The sequence below is a fragment of the Symphodus melops genome (genome assembly GCF_947650265.1).
Source record: "Symphodus melops genome assembly, chromosome: 3".
Lineage (NCBI taxonomy): Eukaryota > Metazoa > Chordata > Actinopteri > Labriformes > Labridae > Symphodus > Symphodus melops.
This window is the reverse complement of record NC_136693.1, coordinates 17,401,078-17,425,326: the sequence shown is the minus strand read 5'-3', so window position 1 is coordinate 17,425,326 and position 24,249 is coordinate 17,401,078. Positions and strand designations below refer to the sequence as shown.

The 24,249-nt window shown below is 39.8% G+C and overlaps 1 protein-coding gene across 2 annotated transcripts in view; it reads right to left on the bottom strand.

The window, feature by feature from the left end:
* Window positions 1-4,601: 4,601 nt before the first annotated feature.
* Window positions 4,602-24,249, bottom strand: part of igdcc4 (immunoglobulin superfamily, DCC subclass, member 4) — a 50,776-nt gene continuing 31,128 nt past the window's right edge. The window contains exons 4-20 of one of the 2 annotated variants that reach the window (XM_079338752.1): window positions 23,444-23,577; window positions 19,416-19,550; window positions 18,393-18,545; window positions 17,380-17,790; window positions 17,123-17,287; window positions 16,631-16,768; window positions 14,604-14,786; window positions 13,959-14,168; window positions 13,370-13,468; window positions 13,014-13,200; window positions 11,544-11,671; window positions 10,081-10,251; window positions 9,798-9,932; window positions 7,987-8,089; window positions 7,570-7,801; window positions 7,328-7,456; window positions 4,602-6,482 (exon numbers count right to left, since the gene is read on the bottom strand). In XM_079338752.1, coding sequence (XP_079194878.1) covers window positions 5,952-6,482; window positions 7,328-7,456; window positions 7,570-7,801; window positions 7,987-8,089; window positions 9,798-9,932; window positions 10,081-10,251; window positions 11,544-11,671; window positions 13,014-13,200; window positions 13,370-13,468; window positions 13,959-14,168; window positions 14,604-14,786; window positions 16,631-16,768; window positions 17,123-17,287; window positions 17,380-17,790; window positions 18,393-18,545; window positions 19,416-19,550; window positions 23,444-23,577 — 3,244 coding nt within the window. In that variant the 3' untranslated portion in view covers window positions 4,602-5,951. The remainder of the gene's footprint in view (window positions 6,483-7,327; window positions 7,457-7,569; window positions 7,802-7,986; window positions 8,090-9,797; window positions 9,933-10,080; window positions 10,252-11,543; window positions 11,672-13,013; window positions 13,201-13,369; window positions 13,469-13,958; window positions 14,169-14,603; window positions 14,787-16,630; window positions 16,769-17,122; window positions 17,288-17,379; window positions 17,791-18,392; window positions 18,546-19,415; window positions 19,551-23,443; window positions 23,578-24,249) is intronic. The other variant, XM_079338753.1, reaches the window with a different exon arrangement.

Sequence of the window (24,249 nt, the reverse complement as noted above, 5' to 3'; positions counted from 1 at the left end):
ATGCTTGCTAACCCAGCAGGTAATAGACTGCACACTTACACAGCTGGTGCTGAGTTAGAGACTGTTGTAGTGGTAGTAGCAGAAGCAGGAAGAGGCAGATTCAAGAGCTTTGCACATGACTATGATCCACAGGCATTGAGCTCTACCTCATGGTTCCAGCTCTCACCTGACTTTGCGTGCTCCACTTGCCTAACTCTGCAATGAAATATGAGACATGCTGAAGTAGCCCAGGGACCACTCTGCTGCCGGAGGACACATACACAATGTACACTCTAACAATACACAGTCAGACAGGTGCAGCAGTGAGTACAGTAAATGCACGCATGCATGTTTGTTTGTGCATGGGTGTGAAATATTGTGTGTTCATGTGTAGATTTTAAACATATGTGCCCCCTCTTTTTCAGCAAAGCATGTTCCTCTTTTAATAACAGTGATGATTTGCTAAAGAATGATTCGACCCTCCTCTCAGAGGTAGCTTTTATCTGTCTCTGCAGGGGATTCTGTCATGTGACGTTGCCTCCAAGCTCCAGTCTTAACTCTGTGCCCTCATATCACCCTCCTGTCTTCTCTACCTCCCCCTTTTTTTCCCCATTCTTCTAGCTCACTTGTTTACACACACACACACACACACACACACACACACACACAAACCCACCAACATTCCCACACATCCCATGGACACATACACATGAACAATTGCATCTCCCACCTTGGTTTGAGATGAAAACACATTTTTTAAATTAATTTAGTTCACTAATTATAGTTCTCTATAGATTCAATAAACAATTGTACAGCCAGGGCAGGTATGAGGTCAGAGCAACACCTGAGGTCCAACATTAAGGCAGCTTTTTTTCTAATAACGGGAGTGGCAGCAGTTTCAGGCGCTTCATATCAAGTCATTGGAAAGTATCACACTGCCCCCAAGTGGTACTTATTGTAAAGACATATTGAGTGACAAAGGTAGGCCAAAAAGCAAATATGGGTTTAATAACTATGAAGGCAAAAACAGCAACATGTCCGATGTGTCCTTGGGCAAGACACTTAACCCCAAATTGCTCCGTCTGGGGCGTATGAATGTCCGTGAATGGATAGTTACTGGATGAGCCACATATCCAGCCCATCAGTGTGAATGGGTGTGAATGGGTAGGTGTGATCTGCGGTGTAAGAAGCGCTTTGAGTAGTCGGAAGACTAGAAAAGCGCTATTTAAGCTCAAGTCCATTTACCATATATATATATATATATACACACACACACACACACATATATTTATATATATATATCTATATCAACAACATGACACAGTGCTCTTGATCTTTCTCTGATGTTTATTTACAGAAGAGTTGTTTTAGACAAACACTCTGAGAGTTGTTTTGAGTTTTGACGAGAACAATGGTGGAAACATTTCTACCAACCACAAATACTACCTATCCTGTGAAGATTCTTCTGAACAAGCAATGTTTCTATCACAATTTATGGCTGCCATGTCTAACACTGAGTAATTCATCTGTCATCTTACAGAGTAAGAAAATTGCACTTCTAGAAATGTAAAAATGACCGTCCAAAGTTTCTTATGGCCCAAGAAAAAGAAAATGCTTATCGTTGAAGTGTTCCTACAATTTGCTCTGACAGTAGCATCTTTTCGATACAAATGAGATCTTGTCCAGCGCACAACTATTACAAAGGTGTCTAAGTATAGCTGCAGAGTGTAGGCACATGACTACAGAGTCTGAGTCTGTGCTTTACACATTCTGAGAAGCACAATTGAGCTGGTACACATAAACCTAGAGAAGATGTACAAAAAATACACAACAATGTGACATCACTTGACAAATCAGCTCATCACAAAGCACCGGAAGAGAGACAGAAATTACATTGATTGTACAAAACAAATTATCATCAATGGATAAGATTTTCCTAGATGTACTTTCTAAAAGGTAAAAACTAGGCTTGGTTTGACAACAAATGACATGTATCTGAGTTGAATATGCTGGCATGATCCTCCACAATTTTATGCAAAGATGGGGCACCTGAGTAGAGATGAGACTTTTTTTTTTTTTTTATTGTCTGGCTGCACTGAGGTATGATCTGTCTGGGGAGGGTGTTCTTTCAGCCCCTCTCCCTTTAACGTAGGCTACTTCAGTCACCTGGATGTGTCAGTGTGGCTTTCTACTGAAAAGGGCTTTTACACTGCAGAGGCAGAAAGGTCTTATGCTTAATCTCACGGTTTACGTTTGAAAGATTGTACCCTTGCAGAATATCTATGTAAAATCCAATTTCGATGACGTTGAATGACCCCCTCTACCCGACCAGACAATCCAGGCCACTGAAATGAGTGAAAACTCTCACTGAGGTAAAATGAAACAGTCAGCCGTCTTGTGTCGACTTGACACGTACAAATACAAAAGGATGCTTATGTTCTACTCGTTACAAAACCAACTGATCAGAATTAAACCAACAAGTTTACATCATGAGGTATACAGTTTAATAAAACCCTTAATAAGGAGGCTAAACAATCACAGTAATTATGAGAGTTGAGCAATTTTCTTCACAACAATCTGTGATTGTTATAGCCAACAAACAGGAAGAAGAAAACACATACCTTGTTTTAAAATGATAGTGGATGATGAGATGAAAGAGCTTCTGTAGGAAAGGCATACTTAATTCACTGGGTAATGCAGCTTTATTTTAGGGGGAAAACAAATTGGTACTAGCATTAGTGTGAAGAACTACTTTCTTAATGGTCACTTCAGGAGAGAGAAAGTGATTGACAACTTATTTGAAACAAAAAAAACAAAACATTTTAAATGTGAACAGAAGAACTGAATTTTTTGGATGAAACATATTAGATATGTAAGAACACATCAAGGCATTCAAGCACATTGCTTCTTAATGTAGGCCTACACACTAATAATGGCCGACCTGGACTGAGAGAGGTATTATGTCAGATATAAAACTGGAATGCTTTTGAACACACAATTCTTTCATTTAAGACTCGCGACACATGGGCTTTTGAGGATGATGTAAAACAGTATCAAGATAAAACAGTATCAGAAAAGAACCTGGATAAAACATTACTGGTGGTTTTGGTGGTTTGCTTAAGCTTACTGCATATAAAGAGATTTAGCTGAACTGCTCTGTTTATTCAAATTGTCACCCAAATAAATGACTTCACAGCAAGATTTTCTCTCAGCTGATTGAAACCTGCTCTGACATCATTGACTGGACTGTCGCCAATGTTTAAGTTTAACATGCTGCTGCAGTTTCCTACTATAGATGTGCAGACTATTTATTTGGTCTTAATGCATCAATTCATTGTAGTTGTCCAACTATGTCTGCACTAAGTGCCATACATTTTTAAAATCTGATAAGACTATTTTAAAATAGTTATGCAATTTATAGTCTGAAAAATCTGACTTATCCTGATTCTGCAAACCTTGGGGACCTACAGTAATTCTTGTTTGACCCAGGTTTGCTAAGAACACATTCACTTCTGTCCCAATATGACTGCTAGTGCAGTAAAAACACACACTTTTTGTGATGTTTAGAACATACATGGCAAGGCTAAAAAAATAAGTCTCTTTGAGGTACCAACCATGCTTTTCGATCAGAAAACTATTTCACTTCTACAGAATAAACAACTATGCTTGTGACAAACGCGTTCAGGGTGCTCCAGGCATGTCATGTTTGTTGCTGATGTAATCGAGTTCAGCCGGTGAAATGTAACACATACACAGACGAGAAGAAGAGAAAGGTTGTTTTTTTTTAAATCCCCATCAATGCTGAATGACGAGACAAAAGCCACCTGATAGAAAATAAGACGTCACGCAAAACAAAGCTGGACTCTACGCTGTCTCACTCTGTCCATCCTTTGAAGGGATAAATTATTACTATTATTAATTAATTCATCCCAGCCTTGCTAACCCGCCATTATCTCATAATCACAGATCTACAACAAACGGTGTCATCTGCAGTTTATATGGCACTCATGTGAAGTAACACTTACCCTTTCTGAGTCCTAAGCATCCTTAGAATAATATTTTTGATGTGATGAAAAACCCAATGAAACCAGCTCATAACTAACCCAAAAACAGACTGTTATTTAAAAAAACCCAACAATAATAAGTACCTTACTTTATCTGTACTTGGCACAACTTTGAGTGAAACTTCAGGTTCAAAACCATTATTCGATAATAAAGACAGGAAAGACATTTGATGTACAGTATGTTTTCTGAAGAGTTTAACATAAGCACATTACTGACTGACAAAATGTGTCAAAGATCTGAGAGGAAGCAGAGATGCACTAAAGTGACATAAATTCCTTTGACGTGAAGAACTTACTGTGAATGTGGGACCCTACATTTGGGAATATACTAAAGAATGTTGAATGAGACAAGCTAAAGATAGATCTCAAAAAGGTGCTAGTTAATTTAAGCTAAAAATAACACACATTGGAAATAGTCCTGAAAATAAATGAGGTAGTGTTGTTGATAAGGAGTAGAGATGCACCACTTCCTCTTTCACACTTCATTATTATGAAAGAAATTGTATTGAACTCACGAGGACAACATTGAAGGTTTTGGGATCAATGAAAAAAATAACATTTGAATAGATTTGTTTATTTCTCATCTTAACTCCTTTCCTATCGGAGACATTCAGATAATCCATCTTAATTTAGAGTGAGTTGTACTGTGTAAGAGTAAAGCAGTTTGGAGATTTGCTCATACAGCTGGAACCAAATAAGCTTGTAGAGTAAGGTGATTTTCATCAAAGTAAAACCAAACCAAAACACGTCAGTGTTTGTACTGGCTCCAATTAGTGGCATAGCTGCCCATTGGTGCATCCCTAAGTGTGAGCAGAACCAGAAGAATCTTCGACAGATGGTTTGCTGTAAAATCCTCGAGTTCTCTCAACAACAGAGTTTAACTAATCCTAACATAAACATGTAAATACTTGGATTCCAAAATGGGATTATCTGAAATACTGCAAAACCACTTTCGAACTGCCTGCCTCCTGGTTTACTGAATGACACCACCTTGACATAGAGCATTTTGGAAACATATCTTCATTTGTGTCAAATCTGAACTCTTCAAATATTTTTAAATCATGAGTTTTTTTCTTTCTTGATGATGTGTGTTTTGTGTTTGTACTGAATAACATCTATAGAAATATACAAAGGTGATAAATTCACCTTAATAGTCAGGCACCTGAGACCCCCACACGCTTGTCAAGAAATGTATGTGAAAATGTTTGTTTTAAATGACCATGAAATACCAAGGAATCAGCTTTACTTAGCTTTCTTTGTATGTTTGTGTGTTCGAGCACGTGTGTGTGCGTGCGTGCGTGCGTGCGTGCGTGCGTGTGTGTGTGTGTGTGTGTGTGTGGACCCTGAGACAGCAGGTGGCTGGATAGAGACACAGGTGTACTGCACTGTCAGAGAGTGCAGGTATTCTTTAAGGCTTACACTTCTGTGTCACTCTTTAAAGTAGCATTCACACATCGAAACCCAAGGAAACCCCTGTGCTCTGGATTCATCCGAGATGGGAGCCTGACTCCCTCGCGAGCAGAACATTCCAGTTTTTCTCATTCCTGAGGGGAACAGAGCCATGCGTGACACAGTGGGGATAGCCTCTTTCAATCCTCTTCCCTCTGCTTGGTTTCTTTAAACGTTACTTTCCCTCCTATGAACAGGAACGATATCCAGAGAAAAAACTATGGTTGCAATGCAAGAGAAAGCATTCCCATACACAGTACTCTACCACTAAAATGATATATATGTAAACTGTACATACACACATATGAAACAATGGTACCTAGAAACCCTTTGCAAGTGAGAGAAAGGATCCAATAATGAGGTGCATAAAAATAATCCGAGGGGATACTTGCTGGATACATCAAAGAAAGAAAATCAGTCTGTGTGTTTGTGTAAGGGTCCATGCCCTACATGCAGAGGCTACGGGCACAAATAACTATGAGCTGCTGAGGTAGAGTGGACAAGGCCGGAGCTGACAAAGGGGGCTGGGGATAGCCCTCCTGAAATGGCCTTCCCAGGTCCTGATGGGCAGTGTCTTGAGTCCCCATTCCCCAGTTGCTCTGACCTCAGCACACAACGCACTGTCTTTGGGGAGTGGAAGCCATTGGTAAGCCCCGTGTTCTGCTGTGGCTCTTTGTCTGGCTGGTCCCCCATGCCTTCCAGCTCTCCATTGTGATTGGCCACTAACTTTATCAAGGGAAGACTCAAGGGGCACTGGGCTGTTGATAGTTCTTTAACTGTGTCCTCCTCTCCTGGTGGACTTGGCGGGCTCAAAGGGGAATACATGTCCTCTGATAATGAGTGTCCCCTCGTTGCATTACTATCTGTCTCCCTTTGGCTGCCCTCCTCCTTCTCTTTCTCTCTTACTGGGTCTGACAGCTCTGAGTGAACTATGACTTCTGCCTCCACCTGGTTACTGCACATGGAAGTACACAGACGATCTCCGCAGTCCTGAGAGAAAAAAAAAAAAAAAAAAGGTTATTTTGGTTACTTCTTCTTAGTTAATCTATGAGTTACATGTGTAAAAAGTCAGCAAAAGCTTCTCCTCAGTGCAAACCCTCACCGCAAGATCAAAATGTTTACAGCGATAACAGAACTGACCAAAATTCCCATATGTACAGAAGGGTTGTATTTTTATTGAAAGAGAAAGGTATGAGCAAGTATGGATTAAACTGTTTGTTTTTATTCTGCTTTAATATAAGTTTTAAATGTTTGAATATCAAACCAGCTCAATGCATACAGAATATGAGAATCTTCAGTAGAGTTAAAGCATATGTTAAAAGGCTCCAATCACTTCAAGACACCAGGTGTTAATATCCCCACTGTGTGGAAGCCTGTCTGATATATAAGAGTTTAGTATCATCCGTATCACAGGTGCATGTTTGAGAAATCTTCATAGATTTCATTAATAAATCAGTTTAACATATCACACAGTTAGTCACAGGAAATCTTATTCAACCATTTTGGGGAACTTGACCTATAGCTAAAGTAGCTGGCTACAGTAAGCAAGACCCCACCCCCCAGTTAGCCTCTTTCAGAGGTTAACTGGGGGTGGGACTCAAATCTAGGTCCCCTTCTTCATAAAAAAATACTTACCTTATGTTTCAAGTGTTTAAGCTGCCCTAACCTCAGTGTGATATGAGAATAAAGTGCAAGACTGGAAAACTTGACTGTCAAAGAAGACTATAAAATAGGTTTGGCAAAAATTGAATGCAACATATTTAATGAACAAGTGATGTGAAAATAAAATCACTTGTCAGATACATATTATATACCATGAATGAGTCATCCATTACCGTGTTGTTATCACTAATTTGCTTGGTGAGAGCTCCATTAATGAGTGCTGGAGAGTCTTCTGTTATGGTTTCTCTGTATCTTGTGATTCTGTTGGCCCAGTTATGGCTCACAGAGCCATTCCAAGCAGCCTGCAAGAGGAACAACAACGTTGATCCAAATGACCATAATTATCTTCTATCAACACCTGAAAAAAAGTAACAGAGCATCCAAAGCCCTTCTGGAAAAAAGCTCCCCCTTTGACCTTGGCGTCAGCTTCAGGGCCTTCCTCCCCCTCCCCTAAATTAGCACTTGCCATCAGGCTTTGATCCTCTGGGGCCTCCTCTAACGGCTGACCAGACTCTTGGCTGCCCAGGGGCATCAGTGTCTCCAGCTCATGGCTATCGCTGCACTCCGGCGCTGTGGAGGGAACAGGGCTGCCTCCTCTCCTGTACTTTGGGGTCACAGCTGTGGAGTCCAGGCCCCCAGACACCTCCCTATGTGGAGCAGAGATGAAAGTGTTAGTAAAGGAGATGGGGTGGATAGAATACTGAACATTAATACTCTTGTCAGGGTCGTTTATATTAACTTTTGTATCTAATACAACAAGTGTTTTAAGTAAGAAAACACATTTGACATGTTAATAGATCATTCAAAGTTCTTACTCTCTGAATTACCTTACCTAGATTTGCCATTGCGAAAGCTAAAACACATGCAGAGCAGGATGCAAATCAGTCCCAAACAAACGCCGACTATGATGCCTGTCACAGCATGAATGTCCAGCTCTGTAAAAATAACAGAAGACATCGAATAAGTGTGATAAGAATTAAAGATATACTGTATACACTATTATATATACATATACTGTATATTGATTTTCATGTTTAAGTCGTTTGCTGGAGGCTATATTAATAAGTACTTTCACAGTACAGTACAGAGAGAGGACGTTAAGTATCACATTAACGTATCTAGTAAATATGATACATATAATCAGGCCTCATGAACTCACACAGAGTACAAGTAGCTGAGAAATGAAGCAACATTGGACAGAGGAGTGAAGAGCTTCATTATTATTCATTTATTCAGGGTTTCTTTGGCAGTCAGGACATAGAGAGGAGAGGAAACAGATGGCAGGAGCTCTCACCCACCCACCAGCCGCCTCGGTCCCATTCACACTGCACACAAGCAACACTATCACAGTCCAAGTGAACAAATAAACCTTTGGCACACATACATAACAGTAACAAAACTGCATTATGAGGAAATCATCAAGCTTTTTCACAGGGGAATTTCAATATTTAGAAATTAAATGTCTTTTTAAGTACAATAGGTGAGTAGACAGTACATTCACAAAGTTGAGAAAAACACAAGATGCTTCTAATCTTTAACTTCGATGTATACACTTTAGACTTTTAGACTTTTATTTTTGTTGTCCCAGAGGGGAAATTCTTTTTCACCAACATAGTACAGTTTTAAGGGCTGCGCGCCGACAGAGGGTGAACACAGGAACATACATGTGGGACAACAGGACATACAGTACATATGGTTATGGGGGGATCGGGAATTGGGACTGAGGTGGATTTTTATTGAGGGCTGAAATGACTGCAGGCACCAGGCTTCTGCCGTATTGCGCCCTCCTGCACAACAGGGACCTGTTGTAGAACTTTGAGGAATGACAGGCCCATGTCGTGTAACAGTTGACAGGGGAGTTAATTGCGTTGAATTTATGACTCAAGACAGAAGGGGCATTCAATAATTACAGGTGATTTTAGCATGCTGACTAATGGAATTAAAAAGTGCAAAATAAGATGGCATGCTTAACCACAAAGTGCTGTACGAGTGAAGAAAGTGCTTTTTACAGCTATTCTGCTGGGTACAGAGGAGTTTTAAGCCCTCCCCTGGGGGTCACTGATGAAGCCGCTCTTTGATATCCAAACTTAATATTATTCTCTAAATGCACCAGAATAGGATAAGTGAAATTATAGGGTCCTGCTGAGCTACATTTTCCCTGCTGGCAGGGAAATTACCCACTTTGCAAGGAAATACTTTGTGTGTGAGTATGTGTGTAGTAAGTGTAGATGGGTGTATGTGTACATGTTGTCCAATGTGTGTCTGCTTCTAATAGCAAAATCTTGAAGCAAAAGGACATACATTTCATTGTGAATTCTAACCACTACTACTGTATATACATATACACATAACTGATAATAATAATCCAGTTTTTTCTTCTAAATAACTCTAATAACGTTCTTTTTTTAAATACGTTTTTTTTTTCTAATCAGTCACTCCCTGCTCTCTTTGAATCCATGATTCAATTAATCCAGAATCATTTTGAATTGAAAATTGATTCTGAATCAAACCATTACCACAGTAATCAAAAGGAACCGTGAGACACCCACAGATTCCCAGCTCTAATACAAATACTTTTGAAATTACATTCAGTAAACATTTGCTTCTTTTTTTTAAGATTAATTTCATGACCACCATACCCACCATATTGCTGTTGGGGGATGTGAACATCCTTTACAGGTGAATAAGGCCCTGGCCCAACCTCAGTAGATGCCCCCAACTTGAAAAAGTACTGTGTATCACTGGACAAACCCTGGACCTCCATGCTGGTGATTTTCCCTGAGAAAAAAATGCCAGACAGGAAAACAATGTCATGGCCTTTTAAAAATGAAATGTCAAAGTATGAAGTTCTTCTTCAACAAAGAAGGAGAAAGTTAGAAGTGATGTTTTTAGTGAAGAAGAGCCATGATAGCTGACTAAGACTCACCATCCTGAAAGAGGTTTTCCCACATGTGCTCTGGTTGGCTGAGGTTGCCACTGTAAAGGATTTTATAGCTGACAATGATACCATTAGGTTCCAGTGGAGGGCGCCAGCTAACCAGCACAGAGGATGAGTCCAGCGCACTCAGTTGAAGCTCCTCTGGAGGTGTTGAGGGCCCTGAAGTAAAGCGGACGACAGGGTCAGTAATTAGAGCCCAGCAATGAGGCGTCACATCTGCAGCGTGTATATTGCCTTGGTGGGGGATTTGACATGTTGTGTGACAACCATCTGCGCCCTCATGTCTGGGCCACCTGGGTACAGCAGAGAGAGGACAAGCAGGGTGGAATAGGCCAGGGCTTGAGTGATAATACCTGGAAGTGGAGCGTGTGAAGGGGTGACTGGTTGTAATAATGTCATTAAAAGCAGACCACTCTGCTCTCAGCACCCTGACTTGGCTGTGTGACAGAGCTGCTGGCCAACACAGGAGCTGCTACTACACCTGGGTGTTTCATTACAGCCAGTTATCAGCCATCGATGCCAACCACTTATTCCCATGTCCGCTGGCAAACAGCCAGCCAACTAAATGATTCACATGAGAGAGCACATATTCAGCTGCATGCACTCAAGCACAACCTTGCATGTAAATATCAAAGCATCTGCAGCCACAACTTGGAATTAGCCAATTGAAACTGATCAGACAAACATTCAGGAAGATGGACTTTGCGCAAGAACTAGAAGAAACTTTGGGCCTGATTTACTAAGATCTCAATTAAAGTGTACTAAATTGCATGTTCACTGCAAAAGTTTGCACGTTTAGTTCGTGGGCGTTTTGCGGGTCATTTCCTAAGAATATTTGCGTGAAAAACGTCAGATGCAAACCCTGTGGAGGCGGTAGTATTTCAGATAGGCTTTTGCGTGTTGTACTGGTTTACGTCACGGAGAGTTTGGATGGAAAGCAGGACGACTGCAAGCGCAACATAGGTACTAGTTAGAGGCAAATGAACGTCCAGTATTTTCAAGTAATACATCAAGTAATATAACAAAAGGAAAACGTGGCTTATAAGAAAACCTTGGTATTAAACACGGCCTCTCTTTTCTTCCCTCCCTCTTTTGAATGAATTGTCATACATTGCGCAGGAGGTGCGAGTCCTCTGTGGCACTGTTGCTCAGTGCGTGTGCCACTCGTGCCATTGTTGCGGACCAGAAGCTGGTCAGCGCTGTGTCTGATATACAGGACATACAGTAAATGCCATGGCAACAGGTACTGAAGTTGGGGGTACAAGCAGTGGTGAACCTCCCATTCAAGCGTCCCACAGCACAGCAGCAGGGGAGGGGGCTGTAGAGTGAAGAGACGAGCGCACTCCGGAGCGCACCAGAGACATCCAACCCGAGAAAATGAAATATATAATCTAGTAAATTGGATCTTAAGTGAGACTGGCTATCGTGACAAGAGCGCAGTAGAGACTCACGGTCAGGTAGAGTAGACTCTTCCACTGTGCCGCTGAAGGGTCCCACCACGCCCACCCCATTGGACTGCACTGCCAACTCATAGCGGGTGAAGGGCTTCAATGCCCCGAGCAGTATCTCCTGAGCAGAGCTGCAAAACAAAAAAAATGTTTTTAGTGTGTGTTTTGAGTGTTCTGCACTTCATTACCTGCTCGAAACAAAAAAAAACAAAAAAAAAACATGTACTGAACAAATCCTAACTATCTACAATAAATGTTCTCTCACATCATTAACTCGTAATACCTGCCTCCAGGGTGACAATCCTTTAATGTTATGTTTGTAAATATTTATGCAGCTCTTTTGCCTTAAGACTTAATGCTCTACATAAAAATATAACTCTTGTATATGTTACATGAAAATACTAACAGGACGCGTAAAGAACATAACTAAAATAAAGCAGACAATATGTTTGTACTGTTAGTTAGTGGACTCATTTTGAGTGTTTTGGGTAAAAGCAACAATAAGACGGATTTCAGATAAGTGCGCTTGTGGTTGCACACATGCCAATGGTTTCTGACTTTATCTGCATTATTCTAAGTCAAACAGTGCTGTTGCCTCTCTCTTATGGGCACCGTGCACAGAGGACAAAGATGTTTTGAAAAGCCGAAGAACCACGCCAACTGACAAAGTGGAATAATATTAAGACCAGCAAGGAAAGAGAAAACTTTTTGACTTCAGATTATATATTCATTTATTTGTATTCAAGCCTGAGACATACTGTACTGCAACTTGGCTGAGAAAACATGAGAAAACAATGACAAAGAAAACAATACAGCCTAATGTTACGTTGCAATCTGTAAGGTATGTGTAGGCTTATATACTATTTAACTTCCTTACAAACTGTTGTTTCACAAAGCTTTCGCCAAAATACAGTATAAATATACACTGTAGCTGCGGCCCAATGCCAAAGCTACATAGTGCTAATAGCAGCAGGGACATGACAGAGACACTATTCTCCCAGTTAAAAGTCATCGTACCATTCCTTTTTTACAGTGGAAATAATACACATTTCTTCTAAAATGTTTAAATGATGGTTCAAAACAGAGCTCCTCTAATCTTAATGTTAAATAGATGTTTCACAAAGGGACTACTTAAGGTTTATAAAAAGCTCCCTTTTGTTTCATTCAACAGTTTTCTTTTTAGAAATCTCAAGGTAAATGTCAAAAAGTCAAAAAGAAAGCCAGGTAAGGTTCTTGATGAAGTTGTTAATGAAGTTGAGAAATTCTATTAGCCTACTTGAAAAACAAAATGACTTTCTAAGAGAAGAAATAAGATACAAAAAATGCTAAGGCACGGTCCTCTTTCCATAAATTAACCGGCATGATTTCATTATTTCACATTCATACAATAAAATACTATACAAACAGTGACTGATGAAAAATGTAATGTACAACATCGCAGACACGACTTAGCTTCCTTTCCTTGTATCTGACCTGGTGTGATAGGAGACCAGCGAGGCGTTGGTGGTCCCTGCAGGGCTGCAGCGCACTGTGTAGTTGATGATGCGTACATTGCTGAACCGTGGCTTCTCCCAGCACAGCCAGATGGAAGTGGAGCTGTTGGCCGTGGCTCTAATGCTGCTTGGGGGCAGCGGAGGGGGGCGCATGGGCAGCACTGTTGCTTTAACACAAACACACACACGCAGACATATAAGACATGGATCTTAGCCAATGTAAATACAATTTGTCATTGTTTATAGGTCAAGACAATGATGAGGGTCCTGGTAAATGTCACTTATTCATTCAGTTTTTTTATGAATAGATGCACACATGAAGGAGATGAGTCTTACGTCCTGGGGCCTTGTCTGTCCTTCCCTTCCACACAGCAGCTGCTCCTTCTATTTGTTTGTTGAAAGCCCAAACCTTCACCTCATACTGCCGGTCAGGGACTGACACACCACCAAGAGACAAAAAGACAAAGCAGATATAAAAACGCTAACTGTTTTATGATTAAGTTATACGTACTGTGTATGTAGCACATGTTGCAAGTAAACTGGGGAAATTTGAAAGTCTTGATGTTTACCGTGTATCTGGAGATTACATATGGCAACTGCACTACCACCTTCATGGAAATACTTACATTTGTGGCCCCTTTTAATGTATTTCTTAGGTTTTATGATAACTTTTTAAGAGAGGGGTCTGATAATTTTCTGCTTTTTTTGATTTTTCCAAGAAATGCATGTCAAATTTGCTCTTGCAAGGTCTCTGATTGAACACAAGTTCCCTTGGTCAGCCTTGAAATGGCTGTCCGCCAAGCGCGACTTTTTTAAGCGAAGTGGTGTATAAAATATTATTTGTCAGACAGTTGGAGTAATTAAAAGTTCTGGACTCAACACCCTGGAATCTGCTAAGCAAACAGGCCCGTTTCAACAAACGTACCCAGCCCAGTGAGGAGATGATACCGGGCTTTCTTCCGGAGCCTGATGGTGTGGGTCTGTTTCATTCTTTCTCCATTGGTTGCATCTTCAGCCTCCATCTCTCGACATGACAGCTTATACCCAGACACTAATGTGTGATTGGGAGGGTGCCATGTCACATTGAGTGTGTTCACTCTGGCTCTGACTTTCAGCTCAGTAGGGGCAAAGATCACTGAAAGGGATTTAAAAAGGGGAAACATAACAGAATTCGCCATGATAACATCATATAGAGTACAAGCGTAGTTACATATCAGCGGTAGGGACAGCACAGCAGTTCAACGTGCAGACTACAAAGTCAGTAGTAAAAAAAAAAAAAAGGGGGGGCCATGAATTTGAAACATCTGAAACATTAGTAAGATGGCTTTACTGTAATGATTGTGAGAAACAGAGCAACAGTTTAGAAGCAAATAAAATGTCTTCTGTGAAGGTTAGAAAAAAGGGTTAGTAACGGTATCTTAAATTCCCTGTACCGACTAAACCTGTTGAGGTTACAAGTAATTCAAAGTTGGTGCTACAAGACAAATGACAACCCTAGGGGGGAAAAAAAACCAAACAAACTGACAACAATAATAAACTAAACTAGAGCCAGCTGTGTTGTGGTCCTTACCCAAGCTGTGGTTGCTGTGGTTGTAAAGGGCTAATGTTTGGTGCTGGGCCCACTCAGAGGGAACCCCGAAGCCAACAACTGTTCCAGCTGCGATCCTCAGTTTGTAGGCCTGGTTGGGCTGAAGCTCTCTGAGTGTGAACTGAGTCGCATTACCCCCCACTTCAACTGAGAACACAGAGTCCACTGTGGGAACACATAATACAAAGCCTCACAAATGTATACACTACACTCCATAAGAAATGTTGAGTGACACAGTGAAAATATTCTACTGGGAAATACATGAATGCCTACTATTGACTCAGGAGCTGATAATTTGTCTCATTTTGCAGAAAGACCTTTTCACAATTCCTCCAAACATTTATTCAGAAGAGATATTTTGGGTATGTAGGTCAAGCAAATTAAAATAAACAACATTTGAGGAAATTCCAATGTGGCTATTGACTAGGCGGCTTAATAACCCTAAATGTCTTCTTCTTTAACCAGTCTTTTGTGGGATTCTTGGATGCTCTGGAACAAGGTTGAAAGACACATTTATGTTTCATTGTCAGGTTAAGGGAATGATGGTCTCACTGTCTCCTCAAGCATTCACAGAGTTTAGGTTTAAATTGATTGCAAGTTGGACTGAACCCAGTGGCGGTTCTAGACTCCATTAGGACACCAAACAAAAATCCATTGGGGGCCCCTCAAACCAGCGTACGTCACCATCATGTCTGCAAGAGTCGAGATGCCTATTCCTCTTTTTACCTCGGGTTTCACTCCCATTCAGATAATTCCTCGTTCAATATAGCATGTGACACTTAACAGAGCAAGGAAAGCGAGTGCGGTTTCCGACTGTCATTGCTGAATTTGCACATTTTGAGCCTCAACATGTTGGCCTCATTGCTGTGAAGTATGTCGGCCATTACAGGGCCTCCTGTTGGCCTGGGGCCCCAAGCGGTTGTCTACCTTACATGTTGATAACTAGCGCCTCTGCCTGAACATGATACACAAAGCAAGCTGAAACCGTTACACTTCCCCTTTCTTGTTTTATCGTTGATATGAGGCCCTTCTCAAATGCTAAGGTTTTCTTGCTACTAAAACATTTGTCTGTAACCTTTGCCACTTGTAGACAAACATATTTTTGGAGACCTTCCAACCCCAACCTGACTCCTGTACACCTTCCAACCTATTACCGAAGACCGAGAGCTTATCTGCTATAGTGAGGGTGATATCACACACATACTGTACATAACAAAGAATAAACAAGACACTTGAAATCAGATGGTCCCTATAGGGTTCTTTCTGATGACACATCCTTCTTTTTCACGTTTTAATTTATTTCCGTGGAACTAATTAGCATTTTTATTATTTCTTCAAATCGAATAAAGGACTTTGACTTGTCAGCAATTGTACAGTTTGCTTCAGTATATGATTTAAAGACACAGTAAGAATCAAAATAGAGTGTCTACATTTGCTGTTATATTTCAATGTGCATACTTTGGATTTTTTATGTTTCTAAGAATGCAGTTTGACTCTTATTTGGTAGTTTGGAATATCTTTTTAAGATGATGACATTATTAAATTTAGGTTTATTCTCTTTTGAATTGATGATTCAACAGGTGATACTGAATATTACACAGATAATTATTCCAGTGTTCATGACTGTGTTGGTCCTGCGTTCATTCGGGTATTTTGCTGTCTTTTAGAAAGCAGAGAACATAGCACAGTTTTGGTGAAGACTGAACTTGTTCTCTTTTCTGGAAAGGTAAATATTCAGAAGATATTATTCTTCTCTAAAAGTTGATCAAATAATCTTAAGTAGCATACGCGTGTATATAAGCCTCTGCCTCTAAACTTTTATGCGATGATTGACAATTTCTACAAACAGAACAGAAACATTACAGCTGGTATTTCTCTATAAGTAATGTCCTTTTTATTTTATCAACTTATTTGAAACCAAAATAGGCAAATTGAATATACTCTGTCTTACTAAAAAGGTGTTTTTACTGGCAGGTAAGGCCAGCTTTTGACCAGTTAAGGTTACTCACCCTGATCCAGAGCGCTGTACTCAATGCGGTAGCGAGTGACAGCTCCTCGACTATGCTGCGAGGACAATGGGTGCCACATGAGTCTGATGTCTGTGGGGGAGGTGCTGGCTATAGACAGCTGAGGAGGTGCATTCGGCACTGCATGAGGAAATAAAAGACACGCTGAACTGTTACATGATTCACGTACAAAGCCTGTCTTTTAGAGCTGCACAGGAAACCAGCTGACACAGTTTATAAACAGCATGAGTTTATAAACAGCAGTTAAACAAAGAAAACTCATCTATACTGAGAAAAAGTGTGCACAAAGTCAGTGTTTTCTCAAAAAATTGCAGTTTTTTTTTTTCTTTTAAAATTAATGAGCTCCTAAAAATTCATTAGAAGTTACAAGGTTGGCAGACCAATAAAGTTTGCTAATTAAGTCAATGACCAATCCAAGGCTATTTAGTTGTACGGTCTTTTTATTTTTTTACCTGTGTGATTTTGAATACTAACCGTCCTCCAGCATCTCCACAGTGACAGGTAGGGATGGGCCACTGGCTCCTTTGGGAGAGTAAGCCACCACAAAGAATGTGTAGGCAGTGTGTGGGAGAAGCTCTTTGACATGATACTCTGTGGTGTCGTTGTTCATTGCAAACTGGTACTCCACATTATTAGAGCCTAAAAGGCAGAAACATATTTAAAATCAATGACATGGTTGACTTACACGTTGACAAATGAACTAACACAAACAATCAAGAAAAGACACTCGCCTGAGGCAAGTTGGCAGTGCACTGAGTAGCCAATGATTTGGTCGGAGTTGTTCTGAGGTTTCTCCCAGGTGAGCAGGGCAGTGGTGCTAGAGAAGGGTGTGGCTGATAGGTGCTGAGGAGGGCTAGGCAGACCATCCCTCACAATCACTGTGAGCTTGGCAGTGGCACAGGCCGTGCCCAGACCGTTGTCTGCTATGCACTGATAGTATCCAGCATCCTCCTGTGCCAGCTGGTTTATGAGCAAAACTCCAGGGCTCTGGCTCTTCACCCGTCTAAATGGTTTGATGGGCTGGCCATCTTTCAGCCAGTGAAGCACAGGAGGAGGCTCACCAGAGCTGTTGCACACAAACCTGGCAGTGTTTCCCCGGGACAGGGAGGCCGTCTCTGGGGACTGAAGAATCACTGGGGGGGCTGTTGAGAAGAGGAGAGAAGCTCTCTTAAACAGGACACTGATTTAATGTGATAAAACCAAATGTACACTCCAAAGATTGAGTATTGCACAAAGTTAACAACAAAAAGTTCCCAATCAACTTAGCAAAAACAAAGAAAGTTTATTCTCTCTCGCCTTCTTGTGAAGGAAAATCAGCCTTTGGCAATACTTTTCCCTTTCAAGCTTTCTGAATACCAAGACACACACTGTGTTTACATACTGTATATTCAAAAGTTCAAACTGCTTTTTCTCCAAGCATAAAGAATAATGAAAGTGTTGAGTTACAGACTACTTTGCGTACTGTTAAATGACTAGCAGCCAGAACCAAAATTAGAAAGTTGATTGAAATGTTTCACATACACACATTTCACATACTGTAAGCAGGCCTTGAAGCAGGCTGCTCTAAAAAAATGCAGAACCCACATCCCAACCCAAAATATAAATATTTTTTTGTTCTAATGTTCCTATCACAAATCTTTCTTCACTTTCTTGTTTTTTTTATGTGAAATCTTGTGACAGAGAGTAGTTGAATAAAGCAGATATCATCTACTGTGTCATGTAAAGCTAATAATATGACTCCTACCAGGCACATGCAGCTCAGCAGCAGCAATGACAAACTCTCTAGTCATTGGCTTGTTGGCCCTGCAGACATAGATGCCGGTATGGTGGCGCCTTGTGTCTCTAATCACCAGGTTTGTTGCAAGGACAACCACATCAGTGGAGATGGGCTTTCCATCTGTTGAAAGAAGAAAGCAATACAGCACAGTTTCAGTCACACCTTACAGATGACATGAAACCAATTTGACCTTGATAAGGGCTTATATCTGAGGCTTTCAGTTGACTGAGAAACAAAACAAAAGACAAGGGAAGTATTTGGGAATTTGACATGTAATTCTACGAGATGACCAACAGGTGGCTCTGTGACTTCCTGGTTGGGGGTTCACTGAGTTGTCTGCATTGGCACATTCCAACACTGTGTGCAAGTTCATCTATATTAATAATGAAGACATCTATTTGGTTTGACTGCAACTTTTCTGGCATGCTTTCTTTAGAAAACGATCATCATCATCATTTAAGTAGTAAAACATATCACAATGTAAAATGAAAAATGTGACCAAGACAGACATCATACCGGAGAAGTAAGAAGTAATGGGTGCAAGTTTGGACGACGGGATGTAGATGTATTATCTTCAACAGAATTCCCTATTTGTGGAAATTTTAACATGGAATACGAGAGAAAACTTTAAAAAAAAAGATAGCAAAAATGTTAAATCAAATCTGGAAAGAAAACTATACAAGACATTACTGCCACTCAGTATACAAGTATATGTGGCTGTGTGTGTGAATGCAAGTTGTATGGATACATTAATCAGTCTGACAAGTCATCTTAAGTACTGCATCGCTCAGTGTAAAATAGAAAAACAAAAGAGACGGCTATTACCATTCAGACATCAACTTTACAGCGACAGGTAGGCAGATATGACCCTGACGTGTTGATGTTTGTTCTTAAAGACGAATGCGACAGATGGATTGTTAGTGAGTGAGACCTGGATAATGAATTTGCGTCGGAGGAAGTATAAAAGAATACAGAGTTTTTGATGGTTACCTTGTCTGCTCCAAGATACCATGGGCTTTGGCTGGCCTTGTGCCATGCACTCCATTACAGCGGGGCGGCCGAGTACAACTGAAGCATTCTGAGGCGGTGCAACAATCATAACTCTATTCAGGGCTTCAGAAGAGCCTGAAAACAACAGAAATATGTGTATGCTTGTTATCAGGGAACAACTTAGAGTTTTTTTTTTTAATTGGATCTTTTAGGAAGTAGGATGGAAGCCTTTTTGGACCATTTCATTATTTACAGCCATCATAACACATCTGACATGGTACTTCACAAAGACACTCTATACAAAACCTATAATACCCCATACAGTAGATCAGCACCCTGAGTGAGGGGAGTGACAGAGGCCGGGAGAAAAATAAGATTATTTATGAGAAAAGTTGAACCATTTCCTGGATCATTAAAAAAAATCTCCCATCATAGAACTAAGGCCAATTTCCTCCTCTTCAGTGACTGAGGATGTTAGTCAAAATGTTACCATTATTCTGTGCATTTGTTTAAAGGTTTGAAAAGACCACACACATATTTCTTGTGTGTTTATGAGTCCCCAAGGTACACAGCCAGTGAGAGAGTGCCTTACTTCTCTGCAATTTTGCTCAGCTCACGAAGTCTCAGCAGCACATAATGCTAATGATTTTCTGGCATTCTGTAAACACATTATAAATTAATCATTGAGATTACATACAGCCCGCCTTGGTTATGCAAAAGCCTTTAAGTGGGTCAGTCTGCCTTTACGACGACTGGACTCCAGAGTGCGCCTGCAAAAGGGTTTTATGTATTCACAAAGGATGTTCGTGCAAAGTAAAAAGAAGTGAAACGAGAAACTGGAGCAGTAAGGCAGCTGAGTTTTAAAACTATTTCCTAAATTCTCTCAGGTTAAGTGTGTGACCTTAATGGCCACAACAAAGCTTCACCTTGACTGTTGAGGTGATCTTCTCAAAGCACACAGACCTGACATCAGTGACATATTAGAGTGCCCACTGTAATACCACCTAATTTCCTTCTGAATAAAAAACAGGATACTTCTCTCTGTTGTATATTATACTTTCAAATGACTAACGCGGGATGTGATAAGAAAAATGATTCAAAAAATCAAATCCAGAAAAAAAACAAACATCTTGAACTTGAAATCTTTGGTGCATACACTTTTCAGAGTCTTCATGTTGCTTTGGCTCAGCATGTCTGGATCTCCCATTTTGTTTTTGTCTTCTTTAAAGGAGAGACAGGCTGTGCCTCAAAAAGAGACAATAGTTTCCAGAGAGCAGCCAATTACAAATGACTGATCTCCAGCTCACCAGACATACAAACAACATGGCTTTGATGTATGAGCCTGCACATAACAAAACCATTGACAGATCCAATGCAAAATGTAATTCAATGTAAGCATGAAGAATGTTGCAGTTAACCTGGGATGTGTGCTTATACAAGAACTATCAAAACTCAATATACTGAAATCTCGGCCTTAATTCTGTAAAAAAAAAAAAAAAAAGACATTAGTGATGTAATTGAATGGCTAGTTCAAAAAGTCCATTTATTGAAGCATAAATGTACAACAATGTATACGTTTTGTTACCATGTTAGTTGTGATTTAAGTACAATACATATAAATAATGTATTTCCTTTTTGCCAGGGCATGAAGAGGAATTACATTTTAATTAGAGAAAATATAATTACTGAAAACAAAGGTTAAAAGGGCATCCTATTACACATTTTGTATACAAAAATCTGTATTCAATTTTAAGATAATTAGAGTAGCAACATTTAGAGACATAGTAGAGATTGCCAAATAAATACACATAAACATGTACCCACTGACCAGCATATACTAAACCTGAGATGTGTCAGACTTTTACTTCTTGTCAAAAGTTAAACTTTGCACAATTTGCAATTGTTGCATGAGTACATGAAAGAACAGTTCCAGGTTATTTCAGGAAGCTGAATTGAAAGATGAAACCCAATGCCACTAAAGATGGTGAAGAAATGAATGTGTTACGGATAGCTGAAGGACAGGCAAGATCAATGTTAAGCACTTGCATTTAATACACAACACCGACTGTAAGTACATTACATTATAGACGTGTTTTTCATGAGAAAAGGCTTATATTGGTGTATATATGTTAGGTTGTTTTAAGGCCACTGAAACAAGTTTAACAAGTGGGCTTGACATCATATTTATGAGGAGATTAGTTTTTTCATCACCTTTCAGATCTTCAGAAAATGTCTTCACTTTGTTTTTATTTATTTAAGCACAAAAGCAAGGAACAGGGTGACCTCTGAATGACTCGATTATCAGACTATTCAAACATAAAAAATAACGCTGAACAACTGAACCTTTGCAGGAAATTAAAATAATAATGTTAATCGCAGAGCTGAATGTCAGCCTATGTCAACCCTTGATTTATCTACCATCCAAATTGATGTTAACAGTGACAACAATATCATTTAAGTGTTTTATTCTTACATCCACAGGCAATTACAATATTTTATGGAAAAGATTATAAATAGCCGCGTTGCTAAAGTAAATTAATCTTCACTGTTGGTTTTTCTGCAGCGTATTTTGCTTTTCGAATTACACTTATTCTAAAACTCAACTTTTCTTTTTTTTATGGTGGAATGAATAAAAACAACTGAACAACTGGCAGAGGATCCTCTGAACTGATAGCATCTATGTTCAGCATGAAACACTAACACACTATTATAATGCTTTCAATTGTGTCATACATTTCTCTTCTACATGTCACTTCCAGTGACTGTCAAAGAGCAGACTGGTGTCCAAACAGAAGTTTTAATATATCTATTATCATGTTAATCTTGCAATGAAATATATTACGAAAATATTTGTTGAAGAAGGCCTTTTTAAATTAGTCAACTATGACGACGACGAGACAAAACTCTAACCCTAACCCTTTTGGAGGATTTTAATATTACTTCATCATCTAATTGACGAAAAAATGACGAAAAGAGACATTAGACAGACATTACAAGTGGCCATTCTCACATCGTTGATAAAGGAGTGTTAAAAGCCCTCAGCGGTTCAAAAATCACAGTGAACCACAGCGTATTTCATCAAAGGTGGGCGTGTGTGATAAGTGCTACGGTGTATGTCCACAACCTGGAGCCTCTTGTCTCATGCTCTCTGACTTCACGAGCTTCTGATTATCGAAATAAAAGCTCACATCTGAGGAGACTATTCCTACTTTGTTTTTTAACTACAGCAATCCTATCATACTATTGAGTAATCACCAACAGAACACATTATACAGATTATGAAAAGATTTGAGTTCTGATAACGTGTTGTTGATAGATATCCGAAATAGAAAAACCGATAGATCTAGCAGCTGACAAAGAAGCAATATATCATGAAATATTTTTTACATCAAATCAACAACTGCGGTCAGATAAGGAACCAAACTCTTCATTGTGATCTCCAATAATGTGTATTTTAGGAATGAGTGCTAATTGTTCCACTTTACAATAAGTTACTCATCAAGACCTATTACAGCAGGGGTATTTCACAAAAAATGTCCAGTATGATTTTATTGACGAAAATATTTTCTATTTTTCGTTGACTAAAATGATGTGTAATTTTAGTCAGTGAGTAATTGACTGAATTAAATCAATAGCAAATGACTCATATCTGACCAAACATGAGGGACATTTTCATCATTAAACTATGACTAAATTAGAAAATGGTGTGAAGATCAACACTGATCTATTATCATGTTAATTCACTGGCGAGATAACGTATCTCAGAGTTTATAGAATATATATCCAGTATATATTGTGTGAGATCATTCCTAATCTAAATGTGGTAAATGTAACTATCTTAACAATATTTGTTGGGCTTAAAGACGACTAGCCATTGTCATTTTCAACAGATAATACACACACTTGGTGAAACTCAATGTGCTGCGACACAGTGTCACTAAAATTCACATTCGATTTTTTTGAGATTGGCCTGGCAGCCTCGAGCAGGGCCTGACCGCCTATTAAAGAATGATAGAAACAGACCTCACCTGTGGTGACTGTGAGCCTGGCTTCATGACTGATGTGCTTCCTGGCAGAGTTGGATGCAACACAGCGGTAGGCACCCTCGTCTTCCTTGGTCACCTCCAGAATCTGAAGCACTCCGTTAGGAAGGGAAATTAACCTGTTGCAGGCAGGTAAAAAGAGTGGAGAGAGAGAGGGATAGAAAAGAGAGAGAGAGAGAGAGAGAGAGAGATGAACAAATGAATAAATGGCATAATGCCCTGCAGCATAAAACAACTAGCAGATCTCAGGTTTAAAAAAAACAACAATTATCCCCAAAAGCAGAATAAAAATAGGGAATAACTTCATGTCTATTGATCACTTCAAGGGGTGGCAGTAGCTCAGTTCGTAGGGACTTGGGTTGGGAACCGGTTCAAGTTCCAGTGCACTCCCCCCCATCAGTCTGACATCTCTCCATTAGTGCATGTGTCCATAGGATGCTGTTTGTGCATGTGTGCTATTCTAGCATGATTCCACAGAGTGTAAAAACATAATCTCCTCATTGGGGATCAATAAAGTGAATCTTCTTTTTCTCCTTCTATACAATGTCGATTGTATGTGTTAGTGATCAACTTATTGTTGACTGTTCATGTTCATCACGTCTGAGACCATGACTCATTATTATGAATGGATCAATAATATGAGTAAACAAATTCTAAATTTCTCTGTTCATTAGTCATGTGAGTGTATTTATATATAGCTGCACATTGTCATGAGCCCTCCCTTTTTCTTGTGGCAACCATCACACAATTATTTCACTTGTTAGCATTTAATAATGACTCAATTGGCAGAT